The sequence below is a fragment of the Aulonocara sp. 'chitande type north' Nkhata Bay genome, linkage group LG22, assembly GCF_057382095.1.
Source record: "Aulonocara sp. 'chitande type north' Nkhata Bay isolate Kocher_YH1m ecotype deep benthic linkage group LG22, A_spYH_male_GT1.1, whole genome shotgun sequence".
Classification (NCBI taxonomy): domain Eukaryota; kingdom Metazoa; phylum Chordata; class Actinopteri; order Cichliformes; family Cichlidae; genus Aulonocara; species Aulonocara sp. 'chitande type north' Nkhata Bay.
The window spans coordinates 26,267,483-26,289,986 of NC_141364.1; the positions used below are offsets into that span (position 1 = coordinate 26,267,483).

General features: G+C 41.8%; 1 protein-coding gene across 8 annotated transcripts in view; it reads right to left on the bottom strand.

The window, feature by feature from the left end:
* Positions 1-22,504, bottom strand: part of fhod3a (formin homology 2 domain containing 3a) — a 70,338-nt gene that overhangs the window by 44,493 nt on the left and 3,341 nt on the right. For all 8 annotated transcript variants that reach the window (XM_086280758.1, XM_086280757.1, XM_086280755.1 and 5 more), the window contains exons 2-3: positions 18,768-18,877; positions 14,075-14,142 (exon numbers count right to left, since the gene is read on the bottom strand). In XM_086280758.1, coding sequence (XP_086136884.1) covers positions 14,075-14,142; positions 18,768-18,877 — 178 coding nt within the window. The remainder of the gene's footprint in view (positions 1-14,074; positions 14,143-18,767; positions 18,878-22,504) is intronic.

Here is a 22,504-nt window from a genome sequence, read left to right on the forward strand (position 1 = left end):
TACAGCTTTAAGTGTTTAAGGTCTGTGCTAACTAAAAATAAAGACAAGATGATAGTTTATTAAATTTTAATGAAATTTGCAGATTGTTTCGGTGAAGTTTAATAAACTCCTTGCTATCTAAAATATAACAGGACACTGGAGTATATTCTGGAGCATCTCACACTTCTGATAATCAGCTGTCTGCTTGACGTTTATTCAGCTGTGTAAAAACTATAACTTTAATCTCAGACAAACTGATTTACTCAGGAACAAATAAAATACTAAAAAAAAAAGCCAAACAATAACATTTTAAGTTATCTAAGTGACTCATATATATTTAACCTGAGTAGCGAAAGACGGCGGTTGGTTTGAAAACGATTTGCGGGGAGTCCGGTGTTCTCACGGTGCTAGTGAGCCTAGCCCCCGGCTCGCTAACGAGCTAGTGGGTAACAGACGTCTCCGAAAACGTCGGAGCGCTTTTGAAAATATGTGGTGTCCTGATAAACTGAGCAGATATTTGAGGTTTACACAGCTACATTCTCGCCTGAAAATATGTTAAACGTTTATTTTGTGACCCAGAAAGAATAATAAGAGTAACATTAAAACTAACTAGCTGCCGCCATTGTTGGAAACTGCGCTGGGCCGCGCTATGAATTCTGGGACACAGCTGCTTCTTCTTCTTCTTCGGGGTTTAACGGTAGCTGGCATCCTTGTACATGCAATGCTGCCATCTTCTGTTTCAGTCCGTTATTACACTCTTAAATCCTGCCACTTATTCCTGCGTCTTTTGTGATCTTACAAAGCTTCAAACGACGCGTCGACTATTAAATCAGTCGTCGACGATTTTGATAGTCGACGTAATCGCGACTAGTCGACAAATCGTGGCAGCCCTAATGTACAATATATACAGGATAGCAGCATTAATATAATGACAGTATGAATAGCAGCATAATATAATGACTGTGACGGTATGGAATAGGTTCAGTTGTTTTTGTGCTTATTTACTACGGTGATAGCTCTGGGAAAGAAGCTATCCCTGAATCTGTTTGTCCTGGTTTTATGTGACCTGTACCGTCGGCCTGAAGGTAATAGTTCAAACAGTTGGTTGCTGGGGTGAGAGTAGTCCTTGATGATATTGCCAGCTCTGCTGAGGTACCGAGAGTTTGCAGTGACCTCCAGGCTGGGCAGAGAGCAGCCAGTGATCTTCTGGGCTGTGTTGATGACCCTCTGCAGTACTTTCCTGTCCGCAGCTGAGCACCCTGCATACCATGTTGTTATGCCGTACGTTAGGATGCTCTCTATGGTGGCTCTGTAAAATGTCACCAGCAGCCTCTCCTCCAGGTTGTTCCTCCTGAGCACTCTCAGAAAGTGGAGACGCTGCTGGGCCTTTTTAACCACCGCCGTAGTATTTGCAGTCCAGGAGAGGTCATCAGAGATGTGCACGCCCAGAAACCTCATGGAGTGTACCCTCTCCACACAGTTCCCGTGAATGTAAAGTGGGGCCGGGTCTGCTCTGCCCTTCCTGAAGTCCAAGATAAGTTCTTTAGTTTTCGTGGTGTTCAGTTGGAGGTTGTTAACTGAACACCACTCAGTCAGTCTGTTGACCTCATCTCTGTAGTCCGACTCATCCCCCCTTGAGATGAGTCCAACCACTGTGGTGTCATCCGCGAACTTTATGATGGTGTTTGAGAGATGGGTAGGGGAGCAGTCGGGTGTGTAGAGCGTAAACAGGAGGGGACTCAAAACACATCCTTGTGGAGACCCGGTGCTGAGTGTGATGGTGCTGGACCGGTGGGGGCCGAGTCTGACAGACTGTGGTCTATTTGTCAGGAAGTCCTTGATCCAGAGGCAGATGGGGGTGGAGAGTCCCAGGTGAGACAGTTTCTGGACCAGGATCTCCGGGATGATATGATTGAATGCTGAGCTGAAGTCCAGAATAACAATAATAATAATAACAATAAAAAAGTTTATACACAAATTGAAGATTTGTTTAATTCATTTAATTCAGTTATTGATATTTCAGGTAACTGAACTCTCAATCTGAGGTAAAAGCCAGTGAAAGATTAGCAATTACATAACTGTAACCCTGCTTTTGTTTACCGCACATTTCTCACCATTTACGTGAATGTATGCATCTGCAGAGTGGCATAAAAGATTAAATACTCCATCTGCTGTAACCTCATGTTTGGACAATAATGCGTGCTTTCAGTCACATGTCAAGTGAAGTGAAAAGGAAAAGTTGGCAGACAGAAAAGGTCAGACTGCTGAGGACAACTCGGTTATTTTGCGACTGTCTATTTTTTGTCTGTTGGTCTTGGCCTGCAGTACAAGCACTGGAGGCTGCTGATGGTACAGATAGAGAACTCATAGGCCCTGGCTATGGGTTTGTGTTTGAGAGGGAATGAAAGGAAAACACATATAAACAGCATGTGCAGTTTAATACAATTCCCATAAATTCGTCCCCAGAGAAACCATTCGTGATCATACAACAGCAAACACAGAACTTTGTAGTAAACGACGTGCTTAAATATCTGTGCCGTAAAAGAGCTACATACTACAACCTTGAACCGTGATGAAGGCTATCAGCTGTGAAAGAAGCTCAAAAGCAGATGTCTTCAGTGAAGGAACTCATGACCACATAAACACATTCGAACAACTAAAAATATGCATGCTCACAAAGGCATTCAGTCCCCACACACTGCACTGCAAGACCACACTGTGCCCTGTGCCCTTCACATGCCCCTGGCACCTCTGAATTAGTCCAAACACTCACACATAAATAGTCCCTCACAACACAAACAGAAATATAGCCAGCGTCTCCTACAGGCGCCCTGTGTTACCAGAGCAGTAGCTAACAGACTGTATATAAAAGATCGATGCAGTCACAGTGATGTTTGTTGGTGAGTGAAGCCCTGAAACCTTGAGCTGAGCAATTTATTGTAATGTTTTGAAACTGGATGAGACAAATAAGGGGTGCATTACCCTGTCTGATTATCCTTTTTGTCTCTAATGGGACAATAATTTACAAAATGAATGTTACATTGTATCCAGCGAGGTCTAGAAATAGCGAAGGAGCTGATAAAGTCATACGTGGGCTAATTTTCCAATAAGATTTTGCTGATTTCTGACCGTAACAGAAAAAAAACAGGTTTAAGGGTCTTCCACACTGGTTCATAAGCTAGGCCCATCTTTAATATACAGTTTGTGAGCATCCTTGTCATAGTGCTTTGTAAGTGTGATGTTTTCTCCTAATTAACCACATATTTTTCATAAATACACTTCTGCTACACCAAACAATCCGGTTTCATCAACTTCTTTACATTTTTTCTTTTACAAAGCATTGCTGTTTAACTGCTGATGAGTTGGTCTGTAATAATGCTTTCATATGAAGTGTAATATGTCTTTTTCTCTGGTGTGCAGTCAGACACAACAGCTGGTTGTGGGAAATACTCTGGTGTCCGGGCCCACATGCAAATGTGCACACGTGAAACAAGTGCCCAGTGTTTTCCCTTGCACTTCCCCCACCCTTTGTCATTGTGACTTACGCATTCTCACGCTCCATGACGACATCGCTGCAAGTGACTGGATTCACTGGGCATGTGCAGTGACAATGCGTGTCATAATTAAGGCAAAGAGCAAAGAAACTAGGTTTTGCAGAGCTGCGTATTCAGTTTTGTTGTTAGTTCACAGTGAGTGCTGATGGTCATATAGTGCCAAGTGACACTGTTCCAAAAAAGCCAACACATGATTCTTTAAAGGAGGTTCAAATGGCTGCAAAACTCTTTTGCTGGCTTTGAAAAATTACTTCTCAACAAATGTTCTTGGAAACAGACGTGTACATATATATATATATATATATATATATATATATATATATATAGACAATAGACAAAAAGAGCATGGACAGCAGACATCAAAGGAAAAGGGAAAACAGATGCAGAGAGTGTGAGCACGTTAAACACAGAGGGTGAATCCAGCAAAAGTCTAACAGCAGTGAGGATGAGTAAACAGAGAGGATATTGGAGGAAGCGTCCTGCTCGCTGAGTGGATTAGCTGGTTGAAATCTTGCTCTGACTCATCACGCTATTGCTTGTTATTACGCCTCCCTTATGTGTATGTGCATATTGTGTTTCCCTTTGTGTGTCCCTAATAGAGATGCCAATGTGGTGTATAAGCACAATCACATCTTCCTGAAACTATTTCCCCTCTTGTTCTCATGACCCACTGTATGAGTACTAGTGGCTGCTAATGGTGTGTGCCTGTGTGTAATTCTGAGAAGGAAAGAGTTTGTGTACCTGAAGCAGTGTTACAGAATTTCTCTGTGTTGGCTTTATAGAAGTAACTAACATGAACTCAAATCATATTAGAAGCAGTCCAGCCAAATCCAGTCACTCTATTAAAGAAGCCCAGTATAACCAACAGATAACCTCAATATGGTTAGTTACTTACTAACTAGTTACTAACTAGTAACTAAGTTTGCGTGAATAGCTGAGCTTCTCTACACAATACAGTATTTGGTACATAATATTGTAGTTCATAAATGTTAACAGGCAGCTAGTGCTAGCTAATACTCAGAAGTGAGTGCGCTGAAACCTCCATGAATCAGGTGACCTGCTGATGTTGGCTATTTTCACCAACAATGGTCAAAGGACTTTTTCAGCTGTCATTCTTCTAGCTAATGTTAGCTAACCTTAGGTCATCTGCTAAAATAAATAAATTGCTTAATACCCAAGGTAGCAGCTAACTGGCTAAGCTTAGCTTGCGGGAACCTGCTATCAATCAAAGCAATCACTATAGCACCTATTTGCAACCACTGATCAGGGTTGTTGCTTGCAAAGGCAGGGGAATTTGGATTTTACTTAATCTTAGACACTTAGAAATTGTCATTGGCAATTATAAAGTTTTAAAACATAAAAAAGTTGCACAGCAGCCAGAAATTCTCAGCCTTTGTTAACTCCAACGCAGGTTCACATTATTGAACAAGAAAGCCACAATATATACTAAATCTAGAAAACAGTGCCATATTGGCTTTACTCTTCTTCACCTGTAAGTCAGCAAACCGTTGAGCTGTGACGTTCAGAGATCCTGGCTCGCTGCTTCAGCTCTGTCTGGCAGGTGCATTTCCTCCTTGCTTTGTTTTTCCCTTGTGTTTCTTTCCCTAAGTGCTTTACCATTTCCCTGGAAATCATCCCTCGCCCCGTCTCTTTCCACACATCCCCTAAACCCATCATCTCTGAAACCCTACGGCTGGATAAGATCCCAAGCCCGCAGATTCTCCTGATTCTGGATGTTTAGCTCGGGGTAATTGTAATGTTTTATTGCATTATGTAATACCTTCAAAATGATTAAAACAGACCAGCCAGAGCTTTTTGCCGGCACACTTGGGTGCATATACGAACAAGCCCAGACATAACACTCACAAGAGCGTACAGCCACACACACATACTCTATGTCAATATATATTTCTTACTTTCTTCCATTAAGCCCACAGAGGTTTTGGAGAGCTAACCCCAAAAAGCAGTATGTTGTGCCACAGCGCAACAGTTGGCCTTCTAATGTTTGTCAGCATGACTGGAGCGTAGGGAAAACCCTGCCACATCCACAGAAAACACAGCGTTATAACACACACCACACCACATCAGCGGATCAATAAGGAGACACACAGCTGGAAAGCAAGACCAGATTACACAGAAAAACCATAAAAGCTATGAATACCTAGCTTCCCTGTATGTTCAGCGGATGGCTTAAAGCTAGAGAGAAGGAATAAGCAAGTAAAACCTAAGAGTTTAAGGACTTTTCATTGCCTCTGCAAAATACATTTAAGACCTTACTGTGAGGGAAACGCACTTTAAAAATGAAAATATACTCTGATGTAAGTTCAAACTTAACAGTGAGGTCAAATGAAACTGCATCCAAATGTTAAATTATAAATTGTAAATGGTCTGGTACTAATATGGCCCATTTCTGTTCAGTTGAGCACCAACAGCGCTTTCTATTGCAAGTCATGTTCACCCAAAACACACACAAACAGATACAGCGCGTTTATGATGGATGTGATATTGCCCAAGGGCACTTCGACACACGAATTAGAGGATAAACCTTTAGACTGACCTGACTGGTAGACAGCGTGCTCTACCACATGAGACACAGCTGTATTCTAATAAAGAGACAACAATACACTGTAGCTGTTGTCAAACAGGCCAAGAGACCTATTGTTAACCCCTCTGGCAACCTCTGGTTGCTAGGGAAATTAGTAATTCCCTGACTAGTTGGCGGACTGGAGGTTGATGGCTGTCACCTGGTCCGAGCAGTCATAAAAACAGTGCTGTTGCAGAGCAGCGACCTGCTATTGCAGCTCTTCAGATTCGGTTTCACCCAGCGACTGCCAGCACCCTCCTGCAACAACCCACCAACCAGTGAGAGAACACACATTTTTCCCTAGCAACCTGTGGTTGTCAGGAGGTCACTGACCGCTCTCTTGGCATGCATGACTGGGACTAGGCTTTAGCAATACATTTTACAGCCAGCAACCTTCAGTAATCATTCGCCAGCTGTTTGGGGAATGTACATTTTCCCTGTAGGCCTGTAGTTGCCAGTGAGACTGGACTGGAGACCCGTCCTCAACCACTTGTCCCTAACCACTTACCAACTGGTTGGCAAATGCGCAGTTTCCCCAAGTGACCTGTACAGTAGTTGCCAAAGGGTTGCTTTAGGGTTGCCTAAGCCACAAGTTGGAAACATCGACAAGATAAAGCCTTGCAATTCTTTCCAGAAACCAACATTAACCACCAAAAATCATAAATGCAAATCTCTTTGTCATTAAACTCGCACCTTCCCTCTCTCTAAAAGGCTAGCTAGCAAGCTCTTTTTCATTATCATCAATTTGAACATTTCCATAAGTGCACCGCAAGCTGGAAAATCTGGCACCAATGCAACTATAAACATTTAATCCCTTCAAACTGGATTCTCCTTCATTGCCTGCACATGTGCTTTTTCCAGAGGTTCCAATTTTAGCAATAGATGCAACATAATCTACTACTGAAGTGTAAATAAAGTCAAACAGCATTAGTGCAGCAGGAGAAGAGAACGACTACAGAAAAGATAAATGCTGGTGGCTTTTCTACAGCAGCCACTGCTGGAAAGTTTTTCACCACTACACCTCCATCGCTAATGCCTCATCTGCACATCTCTCCATCTCTAACAGCAGTAACTAAAGCATGACTCATGTGGGCTCTCCTCAGGGTCTCAGCTGCTGGTGAGGGTAGAGGGGAAACTATTTGAGTGATTTTTTTTTTTTTTGATTTTTTTAAAATTTCATTCCTTCCTTCTCTCTGTGAAACACACATTAAAATAAGAGCACAGTGTTCTGTATTTGGAATGCAGAAGTGCTGATTTTAGGTGGTGGTGGTGCAGAAAAAAAAATGGACACATAAACATACATTTTCACAGAAGGTGCTCTGGTTGTGCATAGATGAAGCAGACTGAGCGGCAGGACTAAACTTGTCTAACCCTTTGCACACAGTTCATAAGCATAGCGAAATATCTTTGTTGACTCAGAAGTTAGCAGGAGGATAGTGCACAACTTCTTGAGCCAAAGCCACAGGTGTCTATCAGAACAATGAAGCATGAAGATTATATGGAGCTGAGCTGAGTAAATATAGATTCAGAGGAAAAACAATGCAACCCAGGAAAAGTAAGAAATGTTGAGGTTAAACAACTGCAGCTGAGTCTTTTTGAATAATATAATTCAAGATATGGTGGGAAACATCAACAGGGGACAAATGGACGGTGGATTAAAAAGTAGGGTAGCACAGTTATTAGAGGGCACCATGCCAACAACTTGACTGCTCAGTCACAGATGTCCTGCAGCAATACCCCCTCCCAGCTTACCCATTAGCAAGCATTATCTCCATGCCACACCATGCCATTACCCGGCCTTATCTCCCACAGCAGGGGGACACCAATGAAGTAAATCGTTGTCAGAACCAGCTGTAGTCATTTCTTTTTATATAGCATCTTATAGCCAGAGTGAACAGAGGTCCTGTCAGTAAATCTAGCCTAAGTAGCGACTACTCATTTATCACTCAAGACCACCCTGTTGGCAAGCTTAAAAAGATTGTAATTTCTCTAACTCTCACTGATGCCATGAAATCCTTAAAATATCTGTAGTAAACCCTCGTTTGTTTGTTTTTTTCTTGTTGTTTTTTGAATAGGGCCCTGTTTTATTCAGTAAAGGCAGGATCAAATTATAAAACTGAAACTGAAATGAAGATTCTGATGTGTGAATCCTGCAGTGAGCCGAAGATAAGACAGATACAGACACAATCTTCAAGTTTTCAACGAGTTGCTAGTTTGTTATGTAACAGTAGAACCCGCGAAAATCAAAGCGAGTTAAACTTCCCTCCACCCTAACCTCTGGCCTCCACCTCTTCTTGACAATACGATGGGGGGTGATTAGAGACAGATAATTGGCGCGCAGAAATCCAAGCCAATTTTTTTAAAGGGCTAAATTCCAGAGCTCAGTGCTAAGGGATTGAAAAGGGTCCAAAACACATGCAAGGCCTTTTGTTCTGCACTCCGACTCTTTTGTTTCACCTGCTGTACCACTCATTACAGGGAGCTTTACCTGTCAGAGAACATACCCTCGCTGTTTTTGATCACTTGAATTACTGCATATCCTTTGACTTGAGGAGAGGCTGGGAAATGAGGCCGCATGGGAAACAAAAGCTTTGGGAATCTAAAACCATTTACTTCCTCAAGCTCAGGTCCAGAGCCCTGGGAGTTGGAAGGTTCTGCTCATAGACAGCGTAAAAAGAAGGATGTAGCTTTCAGAGGTGGGGCATCGATAAAGGATAGTATTGTAATATTTTTCTTGGCAATATTGTATCGATACTGGGCACTAAACATCCATTTTTTAAAAAAATTAAATACATCAAATAAGATAAGATAACCTTTATTAGTCCCACACGTGGGAAATTTGTTTTGTTACAGCAGAAAGTGGACAGTGCAAAGCTATATAGCAAAAATTAGAGAACACTGGAATAGAATAAGAATAAGATACTGTACAGAATAGAATAAAATAAAATACTATATACAATACAATAATATATACAATAGGATAAAATAGAATTCAAATGCTATATACGACTGAGTAAAAATACAACTTTGTCAGAAAAAGACAATTGCACTTAGTCTCATTGCACATGTGTGGGTTTGTGTGTTTGATCAGCTGCAAATATATTCTGGGAATACTACAAAATGGCTAATCTTCTGCACCAACATCCTAAGATAACATTAGCCGAGCAAACTTACATTAAATCAGCTCAGCTGAAAAACCAACGTCGCACTTAGCTTATTATTGCACATGCACAATCACTTTTGACTGTAAGGCGATTACACAGGGCATCTAAAAGGAGGCAACATTTCTGCAAACAGTTGCAGTCTGACTTGGACTGACTGCAATCACTCTCAGAGAGATGATCAGAAAAGTCTGCAAATAATTGCTAATTTTTAAATTAGACAGATCGGCAACATGTTGCCATCGGTCTTGATTACTCTTTGTCAATGAGGACAACATGAGGGAACTCGACTCAACTGGCTGCAAGCCGATTGCATTGTGAGTGTATTTAATAGTAGACTGTCTTATGGCAGGAGTTCAGTGACAGTGTTGGCAGGTTTGACCATCTCATTCAGCAAAAAAAACCCCAAAAAACAAAACTAAGGTGCGAGAATGTTATCTTACTGGATAAATCAGAGTTTGAGAACATAGTGAAAGAAAGACGACAAAATGCAATATATGTTATTTGCAATACTTAGCATATCACAAAATGTTAAAAACGGAAGTATACTGTATTGTACAAGTATTGTGATAATATCGTATCGTGGGGTGATTCCCGCCTCTAGTAGCTTCCAGGTTTGGTGAAGCCACCAATGCAAAACTGCCTTGAGTCTGCACTTAGTGGACACTTTCCTGATGGCTTCATGGACTCATCGCTTGATTCATGTTATTCAGAGAACAACATTAAATCCATATTGTGAATTTTGATCATTCTAAGCGTCTGAAAGGAGTATTATCTACGGTATGCTCACTGGCTTGTGACTGACCAGTTCTTAGCCACTCGGAATATTGATTTCACAATCATATCCATCCTTTATTAGTAACATCTGGTTTAAAAACATCAAGATGACCACGGTGAAAACAGTCATCCCTAGAAACTGATGAGTTACATGACAGCAACTACGTCCATCTTACTGTCTATGTTTCTGCACGGGAAACGGGAAACCGCCAAAAACTGCAGTTCCTTGAATTGCCACTAGGGGCTAGTTCAAAAAGCGAGTCAATCACCAATAATTCTAATATTAAAATTTCCAACTTTAACAGGAGAAATAAACAGGTTTGCAGCCTGGTACGATTTTTTACAAAGAGTGGATTTACAGATTGACTGGCTTTAGTCCATATGTAAAATTCCTGCAGTCAGAAAAATCCATCAGAAGTACAACAAGAGGTAAACTTCACATCATCCTTTCCCTTCCTACCTCTAAACTTTTAATACCCCCAGTTCTCCCTGATCTCCATCAATCAACCCCTTTGCTTCCTTTAACTCTCACATTTAGTGCAAAGAGGCTCCACTGTGCTGCCTCCCTCACGTGTTTCTGTGCTGTCAACACTTTCTAAAGATAACACCTCAACTTCACCCCCACCCCAGAACCGCCGCTCTGTACTCATCAGCCACGATCCACAACAACTCTTCGACTGTGACAGAGGCAGCTAAAATTAACCCTTAAACAAAGGGTTCTGGGCAGGCCGCGTGATGGACCGATAGAAGGGATGTGAGTGTAGGTGGAAGTCTGCACAAGCAGATATTAAAAGTTAAAAGAACAACTGAAAGAGACAGTGCAGCAGTTGAAAGTATAAATAATGAGGTTCGGGCCACAACTTCTTAACCTGAAGCTGAGGACAGTGAGGACACCCACAATGCATAAAAAATGAACAAAACAGCCTGATTTCCCAGCGGGGTTCAGGCTGGAGACGTTCAGAAGACCTGGATCATTAAAATGCCACAAGGGCCTCTCGAGCGCAGACAGAGTGCCTTCACCAGCAGTCAAAGTCATGGCCTTGCTGACCATGTCAGTGTGTGTTTCTGTTCATGTACCAGGGAAAAATTCATTAACTCACAAACATAATCACACTCTGACTCACACAAACTCCCACCGTAGAGCTGCTTTAATCCCAACCGGAACGCCTGCATGTAATTCAATCTATCTGCAGAAAAGCCAAGAAATGCCCAAGAATGCTGCGTTTCTCTTAGTCATTCAAACTTTTCTAATCCCTGCAATCTTGAAAGAAGATCACTGGATGACTGAAGGAGATGTATCCAACATTTAGCCTCAATACAATGATGTTTAGATCTTTGCTAATTGAACCTAGAAGGTCATGAGACCAGTAAGATTAGGAAAATCTGTAAGAAATGGAGCATTTCATGCATTTTAATCATAATAAACGCACAGCTTTTCAGTCACAAACATTTCATTAATGTGCATCCTTGAATGCAACGTGATTTTTCATTTAGCGGACAGTTTGCTGTCCACCACTCGGAGGATTTGAAGGTTAAGGCCTAGAAAGATTAGAGAACGTTAAACGGGTGGATGAGTGGACAGCTGAAGCGACACTGAGTGATGGGGGGTGGACACCAGATCTTTAAAGTGAATAGACTGCTGTGACACGCTTAAGCTATCTGCTTGCATGTCTGTTTAATGCGGCAGAATTACACACTGCCACTTCCAAATATCAAGTCCCGTGCAGATTTAGTCGTTGCCCTGCATCTGTGCCGTGCTAACTGAAATCTGGATTGCGGTCAGCATAGTAAACAAACTCTATCATCGCACGTTGGCACTGGATAAAAATAAGCGATGCCCTTCAAAAGAAAATGTCTCTGCGTTGATGATGGCGATGCAACTTTTTCTAATAAGAAGCTGTTTTTCATTTTATGCGTAAAGGGACAAATAAATATAGCCCGGCGCTGTTTTTTCTCCAAACCATGGGAAGATCCCTCATAACGGCTGGATGTGTGGGTGTGTGTATTACATGGTCATGGGTGTGAGAGAAAGATTTAGCTTACATCAATCCTCAGTGCATTCACTCAGGCCCATCAGAGGATGAAGAAAAACACTGTAGCAGTTTTACATCTGTAAGCAAACAGCAGTTTATATGTTTGCAGCAGATGGCTGCAGATCCGGGTCAGTCCTCATCCCTTTCAGAATGAGCCCGTCTGTTTCCAACAGCCCTCGAGCCTAAAACTTTCTTTAGAGGACAGCAACTATACATCCATCATAATCTACTGAAAGGAAGTGGTTTAAGGGAAAGTGGGAGGATGAAAACTGCCGTTTGCAAAAAGAAAACTTCATCTAATTACAATCTAATCACTATAAAAGGTGATCAAATGCAGCCAAATCTCTAACAGGTCCATTTCAGAATACTTTTTTTAAACTATTTTTAAGACAGCAAAAAAAATGCCCCATATATACAAGAACTATATTTTTTGTACCCTTCCTAAGCACTGCTTAGACTGACCTTTCACCTCATTAACATCTCGGCCGGTCTTGATTCTAGGATCCAGAATTAGCTCTGCTATCACTGGCATGAAGAGTGTTGACCAAGTAGGAAAAAGTCATGGAGGAAATGGGTGAAGAAGGACACACCCCGGGGAGAGAAAGCATGATAGAGTGGGATAATTTTAAAGGAGGGTTTTCCCTAACAAAACGTAACCACAGCGCTAAAGTGTTTCAGTGCAGTGCCTCAGCCAAGTGAAAGGAAAAAACACAATCCCAAGAGTTCTCCACTGCTGTGGACAGAAAAGACACTGATAGGGTACAAACTACTGACTAGGAAATTGCACATTATTCATCTCTATACTCTCTTGCTGCCTTATAAGTTTCTTATAACAGCGGTCCTCAACCCCCGGGCCACAGGCGGGTACCGGTCCGTGAGTTGTTTGGTACTTGAGCTACAGTACCAAGATTTGTAACATTTATAAGGTGATTGTTTAAAAGCCTGAACTCAAGAAGTGTTGATCTGATGAGCAGGAAAACTGAAAAATAGGCCAGAAACAGCCTGTTAGGTGTAACTCCACAATACCTCAGTTAGCAGGTGTGTAGCTACACCCAGATCTATCAATGTCTACAGATGGATGACTAAGCAGAAATTTAACACTGTCAAAAAAGCTGTTTTCTTCTGTTTGAGACCCTAATCACAAGTGATCGTCAGCGGAATTCATGTTCATAAAAAATTACGCTGAAATCCATTCAATAGTTCTCAAGAGATTCAAATAATGACCTGGTAGCATTAAACAAGTTAGCTCTCAAGATCTAACATAAATTATGTGCACGGTCCTTGTCAGCAACACAGAAGATCCAGGTTTGTAGGCTCATCTTAGCTGCCTCTGCCACAGAGTTGTCCCTGTGCTTACTCTCCTCTCATGCCCCTCCTTTGCGTTTAATCTCATAAACGGCTGTGGCTACAACTGTAGCTGCCTCCACCAGTGTGTGAATGCGAGAGTAAATGAATAGTGGAATTGTAAAGCGCTTTGGGTGCCTTGAAAAGCGCTATATAAATCCAATCCATTATTATTAATATTAGAACTTTCTCTTCAGACTTATCACTAAATACTTGAACTTTACTGCTGTTATCTTTTTTCCACCCTCTCACATAAAGTGAAAGTCACACCTCTCTCCCTGTTGTTTTTCTCCCCGTATAGCAAAGATGAGTCAGGAGCATCACACTGTGACGGCTTCACCAGAAACCAGAAGCTTCTCTGCAAAAAGGCTCACACACGGCAATGGTTTTTTTCTCAGTGTGTCAAAAGATGTGGCAAAAACATGAAATTGCCACGTTAAATTTAGAGAAGTTTCACACACACCAGTCAATCCAGCTTCCAAGTGGGCGGTTTCGGGTTTGAAGTGTACCACTTGGAAAACCCTGGGACGGCCATTTAAAGGGGGGTTACAATGTGCTCTTAGGCTCGCTGGTGCATCTGACGGCATGTGCATGTGTGTTTCCAGGGAGAAATGTGTTACAAACATGTGGCACAGTACTCACCAATGCAGGCATGGACGCGGACTGTCAGCTGGGTCCGTAAAATAACGCTGTGCTTCTTCCCTCTGGACCTGAGAGACATTGGAGGGAGGAAACAAGAGAATTAAATTTGAGTCAAAACTAAATTGTCTAAGTTTTGTCTCTTCTATCATAGCCAAAAACAGCTGACATGATGAGACTGATGCACACAAACGTGGGCGTGCATTACATTTATACCCCCATATTGATACACATCTGATTCTTTTCAGACAGCAGAACGGCAGCAGACATAACAGGCATTTTCACAAGTGCGCACCTCCGCGTGGCATCGTTCCCATGAGCAAACACTCATGGAAACCCTATTTTCAGTGGGAAGGCACACAAATGTCAAGATAAAGTACAATATTATGTTACGCTATCTGTTATACCCTTACGTCCTAATCGCTAGGAACTAATCAGCGACTTCAATCACTAACAAACTGATACCATCCAGCCCACGCAGGGAAAGCATGACTCTGATAGCATTTACCGCTGGAATTATGCATAACATGCTCTTAGGAAAAAACAGTCAAACAAGAGAGCACCTGGCCTCTAATCCTTCTATTACAATGTTATCAGATTTGCTAGGAAATAGAGCAAAATGTTAACACAATCTTTGAGATGCGAACAAACACAAATTCATTTTTCTTTCTTTTCTGGTAGTCTGTTGTGTAAGAATGGCAGTCAAAGCAACTGAACTGTGGGAGGAAAGTTAGGCTAGCATGAAACACATAGTGGTGTGGGCACACAGTTTAACTATATACTGACTTGTCAGTCACAAAGTAGGCCCACTCTAAAGTATTCCCATCATTAATTTTGTTGATTGAGCTTTAACATCAAGTTGCCATAAACAAGACGGTCGAGATGGTGAAGGCAGTTTCCAGAGGTTCTCTGTCAGAAGCTTCCACTTTCTGGACTTCCAGTTTCATTGGGGCATTGAGATAGTCCAGAATAAATGAGGCTCCTTTTTTGGGTCATTAATGGTCTTCTGGGGAAAAAATGTGGCAATAAAAAATCATCATGGAGTTGAAAGAAATGGAGTGACTGCAAAATATTGACTGAAAAGGTGTAGCCTGTAGCTTTAGCTTATTACATCCACCCTTTTTACATTGAAAAATCTAACTGGCAACACTTTTATAACTAGATTTTACCAAACAAAGACCAAATCACCAAAGAGAAACGAATGCTTCATAAACAATCGGTCCTTAATTTTATACCTAGTTAGCTTTATACCATGTCCACTTTTTATACCGCCTATCTTTGCAACCAGGGAACTCGCCCCCTGTTGGATGTTAGAAGAATGTAGATTTAAGGCACTTCTATATTGCCTTTTCAGACTCATGGAAGCTACAGTTAGAACAGAAGCAAAAGTTATGGGCCTAACTGTACATCCTTCTTTTATACACAGTGGATGCCTGTGATTGACATAAGTATGATATGTTGAAGTCAGGCGTAAAGGGTTCAAAGGGAGATTCCTTTGCATCACAAGCTACAGCCATCTACAGTGACTTCCAGTGGAAGCAGAGCAATTATTGTCACCCGAGGGCTTTGTTTACTGTAAGCTGTGGAGAGCACTGTCCTGCCATAGCTGCAATCACAACACTGTGTTTGATGTGTGGAAGCATAAATTCAGCTAACACCAATGTGCTCTTTAGAAACCTGCAGATATTTTTAGTGATAGAGAAGTTTCCGTTTTCTGGATCAGTTATTTAGTAAAAACTACAGGGAAAAAAAACCTTTTCTCATTATTCTATAAAAGATATTGTATGTGTGTGACCAGCAGACTTTATGGTTATTTATAAATTAAAACTGTTATTGTGGGATTATAGAGGTTGTGGCTGATAACTATTTTAAATGGATCCATCTAGTCAATCCTGATATCCACTGCTTAAAGTTTTTATTTCCCAGATGCTGTTAAAGGGAACCATTGTGTTATCATTATGCTTACAGCTCTTGAATTCTACTGCAGGAGTTTTCTGTGATTCATAATTGCACTTTTTTATCCCATGCTGGGCCTTAATGCAAGTAATGTTCAACGTCGGATCAAATGCAACTTAGCCAAGTTTATTCTGATTGGCTGCCCCTCACAAACAGAAGGTTTGAACAAGAAGTGGGCAGGGCTTCTTGCCTAAGATGACCATATTAGGGGTATCAACCCTCATTGACATCATACAGCTGTCTGAAGATTGACCTTTTTGCTCACAGATATCATTTGCATGTACTGACCTCATTATTTGAAACTCATTCAGCAATGTAACAGTATATACTTAGTATGACAGAAAAATACGTTAACGCATCACCGAGCCTATTAAAGCACATGTTAAAGGTACGTTCTGACATTGGTTGGGATTAATTTAGTCTTTTATAACACTATATAGACAGCTTTCATTGTGCAGAATGAATTTAGAAAGAATTCATCCTCACCCTTTGTGACATTTTGCCAAGACGAGGTCAAACCCAAACCAAAAACGCATGATTCATTTCTTACTGTCAGCTCATTATGACCTCGGTTAAAGCCACAGTTTGATAGAATGACTGACAGAACTGTCCAATCCAACCAGTTCCTCAACACAAACGAGCCTTTCTTCGCCTATCTGTCATCTGTCATATGGCTTACCGAGCGCACAAGAAAGATACACACATTTGAAAACAAATAGATAGATATGCACATGGAAACAACCACTTATAATAAACACAGAGACTAACAAGGCTCTGGGGTCTGCCATCACTTATCAGGCAGCCGCCCCCAGTCCTAAACAGACTGACATACCTACACAAACGTACATTGTCACACACATGTGCTGCTGCTTAACAGCTGCCTTCTCCGTGTGGCGGTCAGAGCTCTTTGTGTATAAACGGCTTTGAGCCAATGTTTGCCCGTTTGTGTTACAGCTAATTAGCTAAAGTTACAAGGACTGATCAGCTAAGCAACTGTTTATACTCGTTTTTTTAGATGAGTCTTGGGCAATCAGATCACAAATGAACAGCGCTAAAGGCAAGTATAAAGACGAGACCACCAAGACACATTGCAATTGTTCAAACCACTTCCCGAGGTGGTCTGGGGAGCTTTTGACCACATATCCTGTGTGCTAAAGTGTCCTGATCAATCCCCAACTCTGGCATAACGGGAAATTTATTCGTGGTGGTCCTGTTTGGTCTGGTTCTGCACCTTCTTGGGTGCCACAAATGACTTTGTCCTAACAAAATAACCAGGAGGAAGAGCTAGGACAAACGTATCAGTTCTTGAAATACTTTGTTTTCTTTGCTAGCCCTTTCTTAAACCAATTTAGAGCTTATCTGGCAACAGATTGACGTAATAACTCCCACATAATCACTTCTGTTAGTGAGAGAGTAGGGAAATCTGACCACAACAGACACTTGAAAGCCCCCAACGGTTACCAGTGAGCCAGCGAACGTGGAGTAATCATGCTACAATAATGGTATAGCATTGACAGCATTCCTAACTTTAATTTGTTCTATTACCTAATTTCAGGATTTTCCAATTTAACTAGCTCTATTAATTGATATTAACAAAATATAGTCACCGTTTACGTTTTTTTGAGTTACTTTTGCCTTCATATCAACTCAAAGCAGTTTGGCCGTTCTACTCAAAGTCACTTAAATCTTCTTCATCCCCATTCTAAAGCTCAGTTTTCATTTCAGCAGGTCACGTTGACCATCTCTACTTGTCTAAATGGGCTGACTAATGAGAAGTTGAACAGCGTGTGTAGCTGGAAGCCACAAAGACAGGATTGCATAATAATGTTGGACTCAAATTCAGGTTTTGGTTGTAACTTGAATCCTATACAAATGTATCCAACGTTGAACCTTAGTTGCTGGTGCTAATATGCTAGCCTCAGGCCCTGAGGTTTTCTCACAGTTTTTAATTGCAGACACTGGCCACCTATCAGAGAAGAAAACTGTTTCCATTTGCAATATAAAAATTAGCACACTTACATGACCTAAAACAATACCATTCAGAGGAATAGGCGGAGAGATGCTAGAGTGCCAGGAAAATTACATGTTATGGGATTTACAACAGATCCAGGGTAGGGTTGCTGTAGCCTAAGTGACACGCTAACACAGTTTAAGGAATAAAAAGAAAATCAGGTTCACCAGGGACTGAAGTAACATTCACTATAATGGAAATCATATGCTTGTCAACACTAATGAGCCACATACGAGTTTGAGTTTTGAACAATAGCCAAAGCACATAATCTAAGGTGATTAACATATTAAATATTCAATTTTCTGGGTGTAATCCTAATCCTGATTTACTGAGATGTCAATACAGCCAGGAGGTTTGATAGAGGTTTCAAAGCCCTTTTACAAAGTCATCACACCGTCGTCTCTACATTCAAGCTGTAAACTGTGAAATACTGTCACAAAGAAGACGAGAATATTAATCATACAATGGGAGAATAGCTGTTGCTGTGGAAGGGAGGGCACACGTGTCCTGCTTTCCAGAGTGCTTCATACTTTCCATGAACTTGCGCTTCCAAGAAATCCATATCCAACAGCTTGTGATTCTCCCCATTTTATAAGAATGAAGAAACTCAGAAAATATGTGTACGTGTATGAGGGGGGAGAGGGCGCGGGGGTCTCGCTGCTTTAGATATTTTCGAGTGGTGAAGAGAGAGAGACTGTTTGGTATAAAGGGTACATGAGTCACTCTCACCCTGTGTCGTCCTGCTGAAAGCCCTCCAGCTCGTCCCTTTGCTCAGCCAGCGAGGACTCCAGATCCAGATAGGTTCCATTGTGGGACAGCTGAAGTGCACAGTCATCAAGCTACGGGATGGCAGAAACAAAATATACAAAGTTAAAGTAATAAAGGAAATACAACAAACGTGTCACTCTGCACACAGGGATGACCCATTGGGCTTCCTTTGTCTAGCGTCCCTTTACTATGTATATCCATGATTCACACCCCCTTTAAAAAAATAAAACAAGAAAGAACAACACTTTGAGCCTGTAAAATAAAGCCAGTTTATGGGGCAGGGGTTTGAACACAAGTGCACACAGTGGTCTGTGAAGGGGTGAGAAGCATTTGCAGGGTGCCTCTGCTTTCTGCATTAAAAAGCTGTTAAGGGAGTTAACTCGTAATAAAGGCCGCAGAACATGAAACCAAAACCAGAGTGGAACACAGCGACGGAACGGCACATTTTATTGCATTAAATACTAGCTGTGAAAAATATAACTCTCAGCTCGGCTCTATATGTTCGTTGAGCGAGCACAGCCTTGCACATGTCCAAGTTTTCGCGCTGGCGATTGATGACTTTCTGAGTTTTTTCACTTCTCATCCACCTCGCCTTCATGCATTTGCATGATCTAAGGTAACACTGCAGAGGGGCCTTTGTCAGAACTGACCCCCTGTGCTGTGTAAGAAGAAACCCAGCTGAGTTTGCAACCAGGTGCACAGTAATATATCAACCCGCCACTGGCACCAATGTTTATGAGTACGGTCACGGGTCGATAGCAGGTGGGAGCATCCGTCCCAGAGACAACTCTTAAAAAGCAACTTACGTCATTAGCTCGCAACAATCGGCTCTGTTTTTGCAACTGCTTCCTGAAGCTGCTGAAGTACGAATAAGTGAATGAGATCAGAGTCGTGCATTGGTATGTAGCAGCTCGGTGGCATCAGTGGGTTTAACTTAGATTGGCCTCTGGTGTGCTGCCAAATCCACACCCACCCACCCGGACAATCCATTCAGGCTGTGTGACGACAATTTCTGACCACCGATCACAAGACCTGCTGCTGCTTTCTGTCCATTCCTCCCTTTCAATCCTAAACAGAGAGACGGACTGTCGCATGGACTCACAGCATAAATATAACCTTGCTATATTTACTCTCCTCTGAGGCAGCATGAACACTGGAGCTCAAGAGTGGGTGTGTCTATGGGGGCAGGCAGCACTGCCTGAGCTGAAGTATTGGAAAGGGGAACCTAAGAAGCAGCAGGTTAGCATTATTTAGGTAATCCCAGAAACATGACAGTTGATAAGGACACAATGAATCATCTGTGTCAAACCTTCTAAGGCTGAAGGATGACATCAGTGTGGAAGTGCCAAACGCTGCAGTTCCTCTAATGGCCATTCAAGGCTGCCTCCCAAAGCAAGTACACTCATGTGATAAAATATTTATAATAGTATTCTACGGATAGTTTCCCCCTTCATGACAATTCTGCATTTTTTGGGTTTTTTTTTCTCATCTATCTGGATATTTGAGTTAGGGGCGTGGCCACATTGATTGACAAGTGTGCCAGAGCCTGCCTGGCCTCATCCAGCACTCCAAGGCACTGGGTTGGAGTTCTTCACTGCGTGCAGGCTGTTGGTCCCTCTTGGAGGATTTTCAAACAGAATACGTAACTTATATTAAGGCTTGTTGTGCGATGTACAAAGAAACAGTTTGCCCACTCTACCCTCTCATCCACCCTTTCATCCGGTGGTGGAAAACAGTGCTAATGCTAACAAAATCCAAAACCAGGGACTGATATCATGGTGGCTATGTCCCTGTTTTATACTGTCCATGACAGAAGCACATACTGTTTCTTCAAAGTTTAAAAAAAAGTTAACTCTAGCACAGGCACCATGCTAACAATAGGTTGGCATGGTAACGTGCTACTTAGCAAACAATGCATTACTTTGACAGAGTTTAACCACTGTGTGGAAATGTTTAATACCAACGCTGGTGTTGGTATTGGGTCGATACTTTGCTTCTATCCTTCTATTCTAGCCCACTGAACTGTGTTAAAAAAATGTAAAGGTAATTTTTTTGGAAATGAAAAAAAATATAAATAAACTTTTAGACAGGTACATTTAGATTCCAGGTATGAAAAAAATCAAAAAACACATAACTAGCTGAAAGGTATGTTTTTTTTCGATTGAATAATTATTATGAACAGTAAAAAATCAGTGATTTATTGTGCTCCCCTAAATATACTCCCTGTATAGGTTTAAAGTATCAATGTTGGTATTTATTTATTCACTTGGTTTTGGATCGATACCAACATTTGCAATATTGCACAGGAAAGATGGTGAAAAATCAGAATATCATCCAAAAATGGGTGTCATGTTTGCATGCCCTATGTTATTTCCATCCATCCTGAGGCTGTTAAGACATTTCACTGAAAAGCACAGATGTCGTCCTCACAGTGGAAAAAGTCAGGGGATCAGAAACCTCACAGGGATACATTGTCTTTGAAGCAAACACACCAGACCACACTGTGATCCCTCAAAACCTGTGAGGCTGCCACCGTGGCTCAAAATGTTAACCAGCTGAAAAGGAAATGCAAACACTTTAAAGGTAATCTCTGCGCTCCATAAATAGTTTCCCCAGCTGTTAAAGTCAAGCGCAATGCTACTGTCCTTCACACTTTTCATGCACGTGAGATTTGGTAAATCTCAAACCGAAAGAGAGGGGGTGGAGACAGTGGGCAGGTGAGGGTGGGGTTAATCACCCTTTGTCCCAGTGGCCTGGTTTTTCATGGAGGGACTAAAACAAAACAACAAAACATTTCTTGTGTCTAATCTGCTGCCATTATCAGCATTTATTTTCTTTTCAGCAACATCCCAGGCACGCTGTCTGACCCACGCTGCCCTCCTTTACCTCCACACAAGCACACTAACACTGCTTCAGCAGCGAGGAGTAAGCTTGGTCGTCCAAATGATGTCTCTTTTTTCTAAAACACGTAGTAATAACACAACACATCACGCTGCATGAGGCCGAGAGCAGCGGTGGCTCCAAAGAGGAACCGCAGGCTCTTCACAAGTCAAGTCTCTGGGGACTTGCTAGAGCAACACTTATTGGCTTGTATATACTTCGCGCTCGTTTTAATCAAATTCTCCCTCAAGAGCAAAGCAGGAGAAAATAGGGGAGAGTAGAGGGAGTGGGGGGGAGGAGGTGTAATTACTTCCATGTTAAAACAACACCGGGTCTGGTGGTGGTGATCGCATTTAACAACACTCTTACATAACTTACAAGACAACTTTCTTTAAAAAAAACTTTTTTCTTGCGTCAAAATCAAAGCCTCAGAGGCTCTTTGAAGAGCGAGGGGGAGGGCGTGTTCAGCGTCGGCCATTAAACCTCCAATGCTGCTTTACTGGGAACCTTTTGGTAGTGTAATAAAAGTCGAGCTGTGAAGTCTGAGCTTGTTTGTGGCAGAAGCTGTAGCTGGTCGACTGATAGCGACCTGAATATCTGATATATTATTTTTATAATTTTTTTTGTCTCATTGCCTAAATTAAGTTGGGAATGTCTACAATCTAGCCTTTAGACTGCCTTTATCATCCACTTTAAGTTGACTTCCTTTAAAGCAGGAAGAGGTCAGTGATGATCTCTGCTGCCAGAATCCAAACTTCTGTTTAGCAGCTGGGACAAAGTGACACATCCCCGTGCACACCAAACCAGCAATACACTAA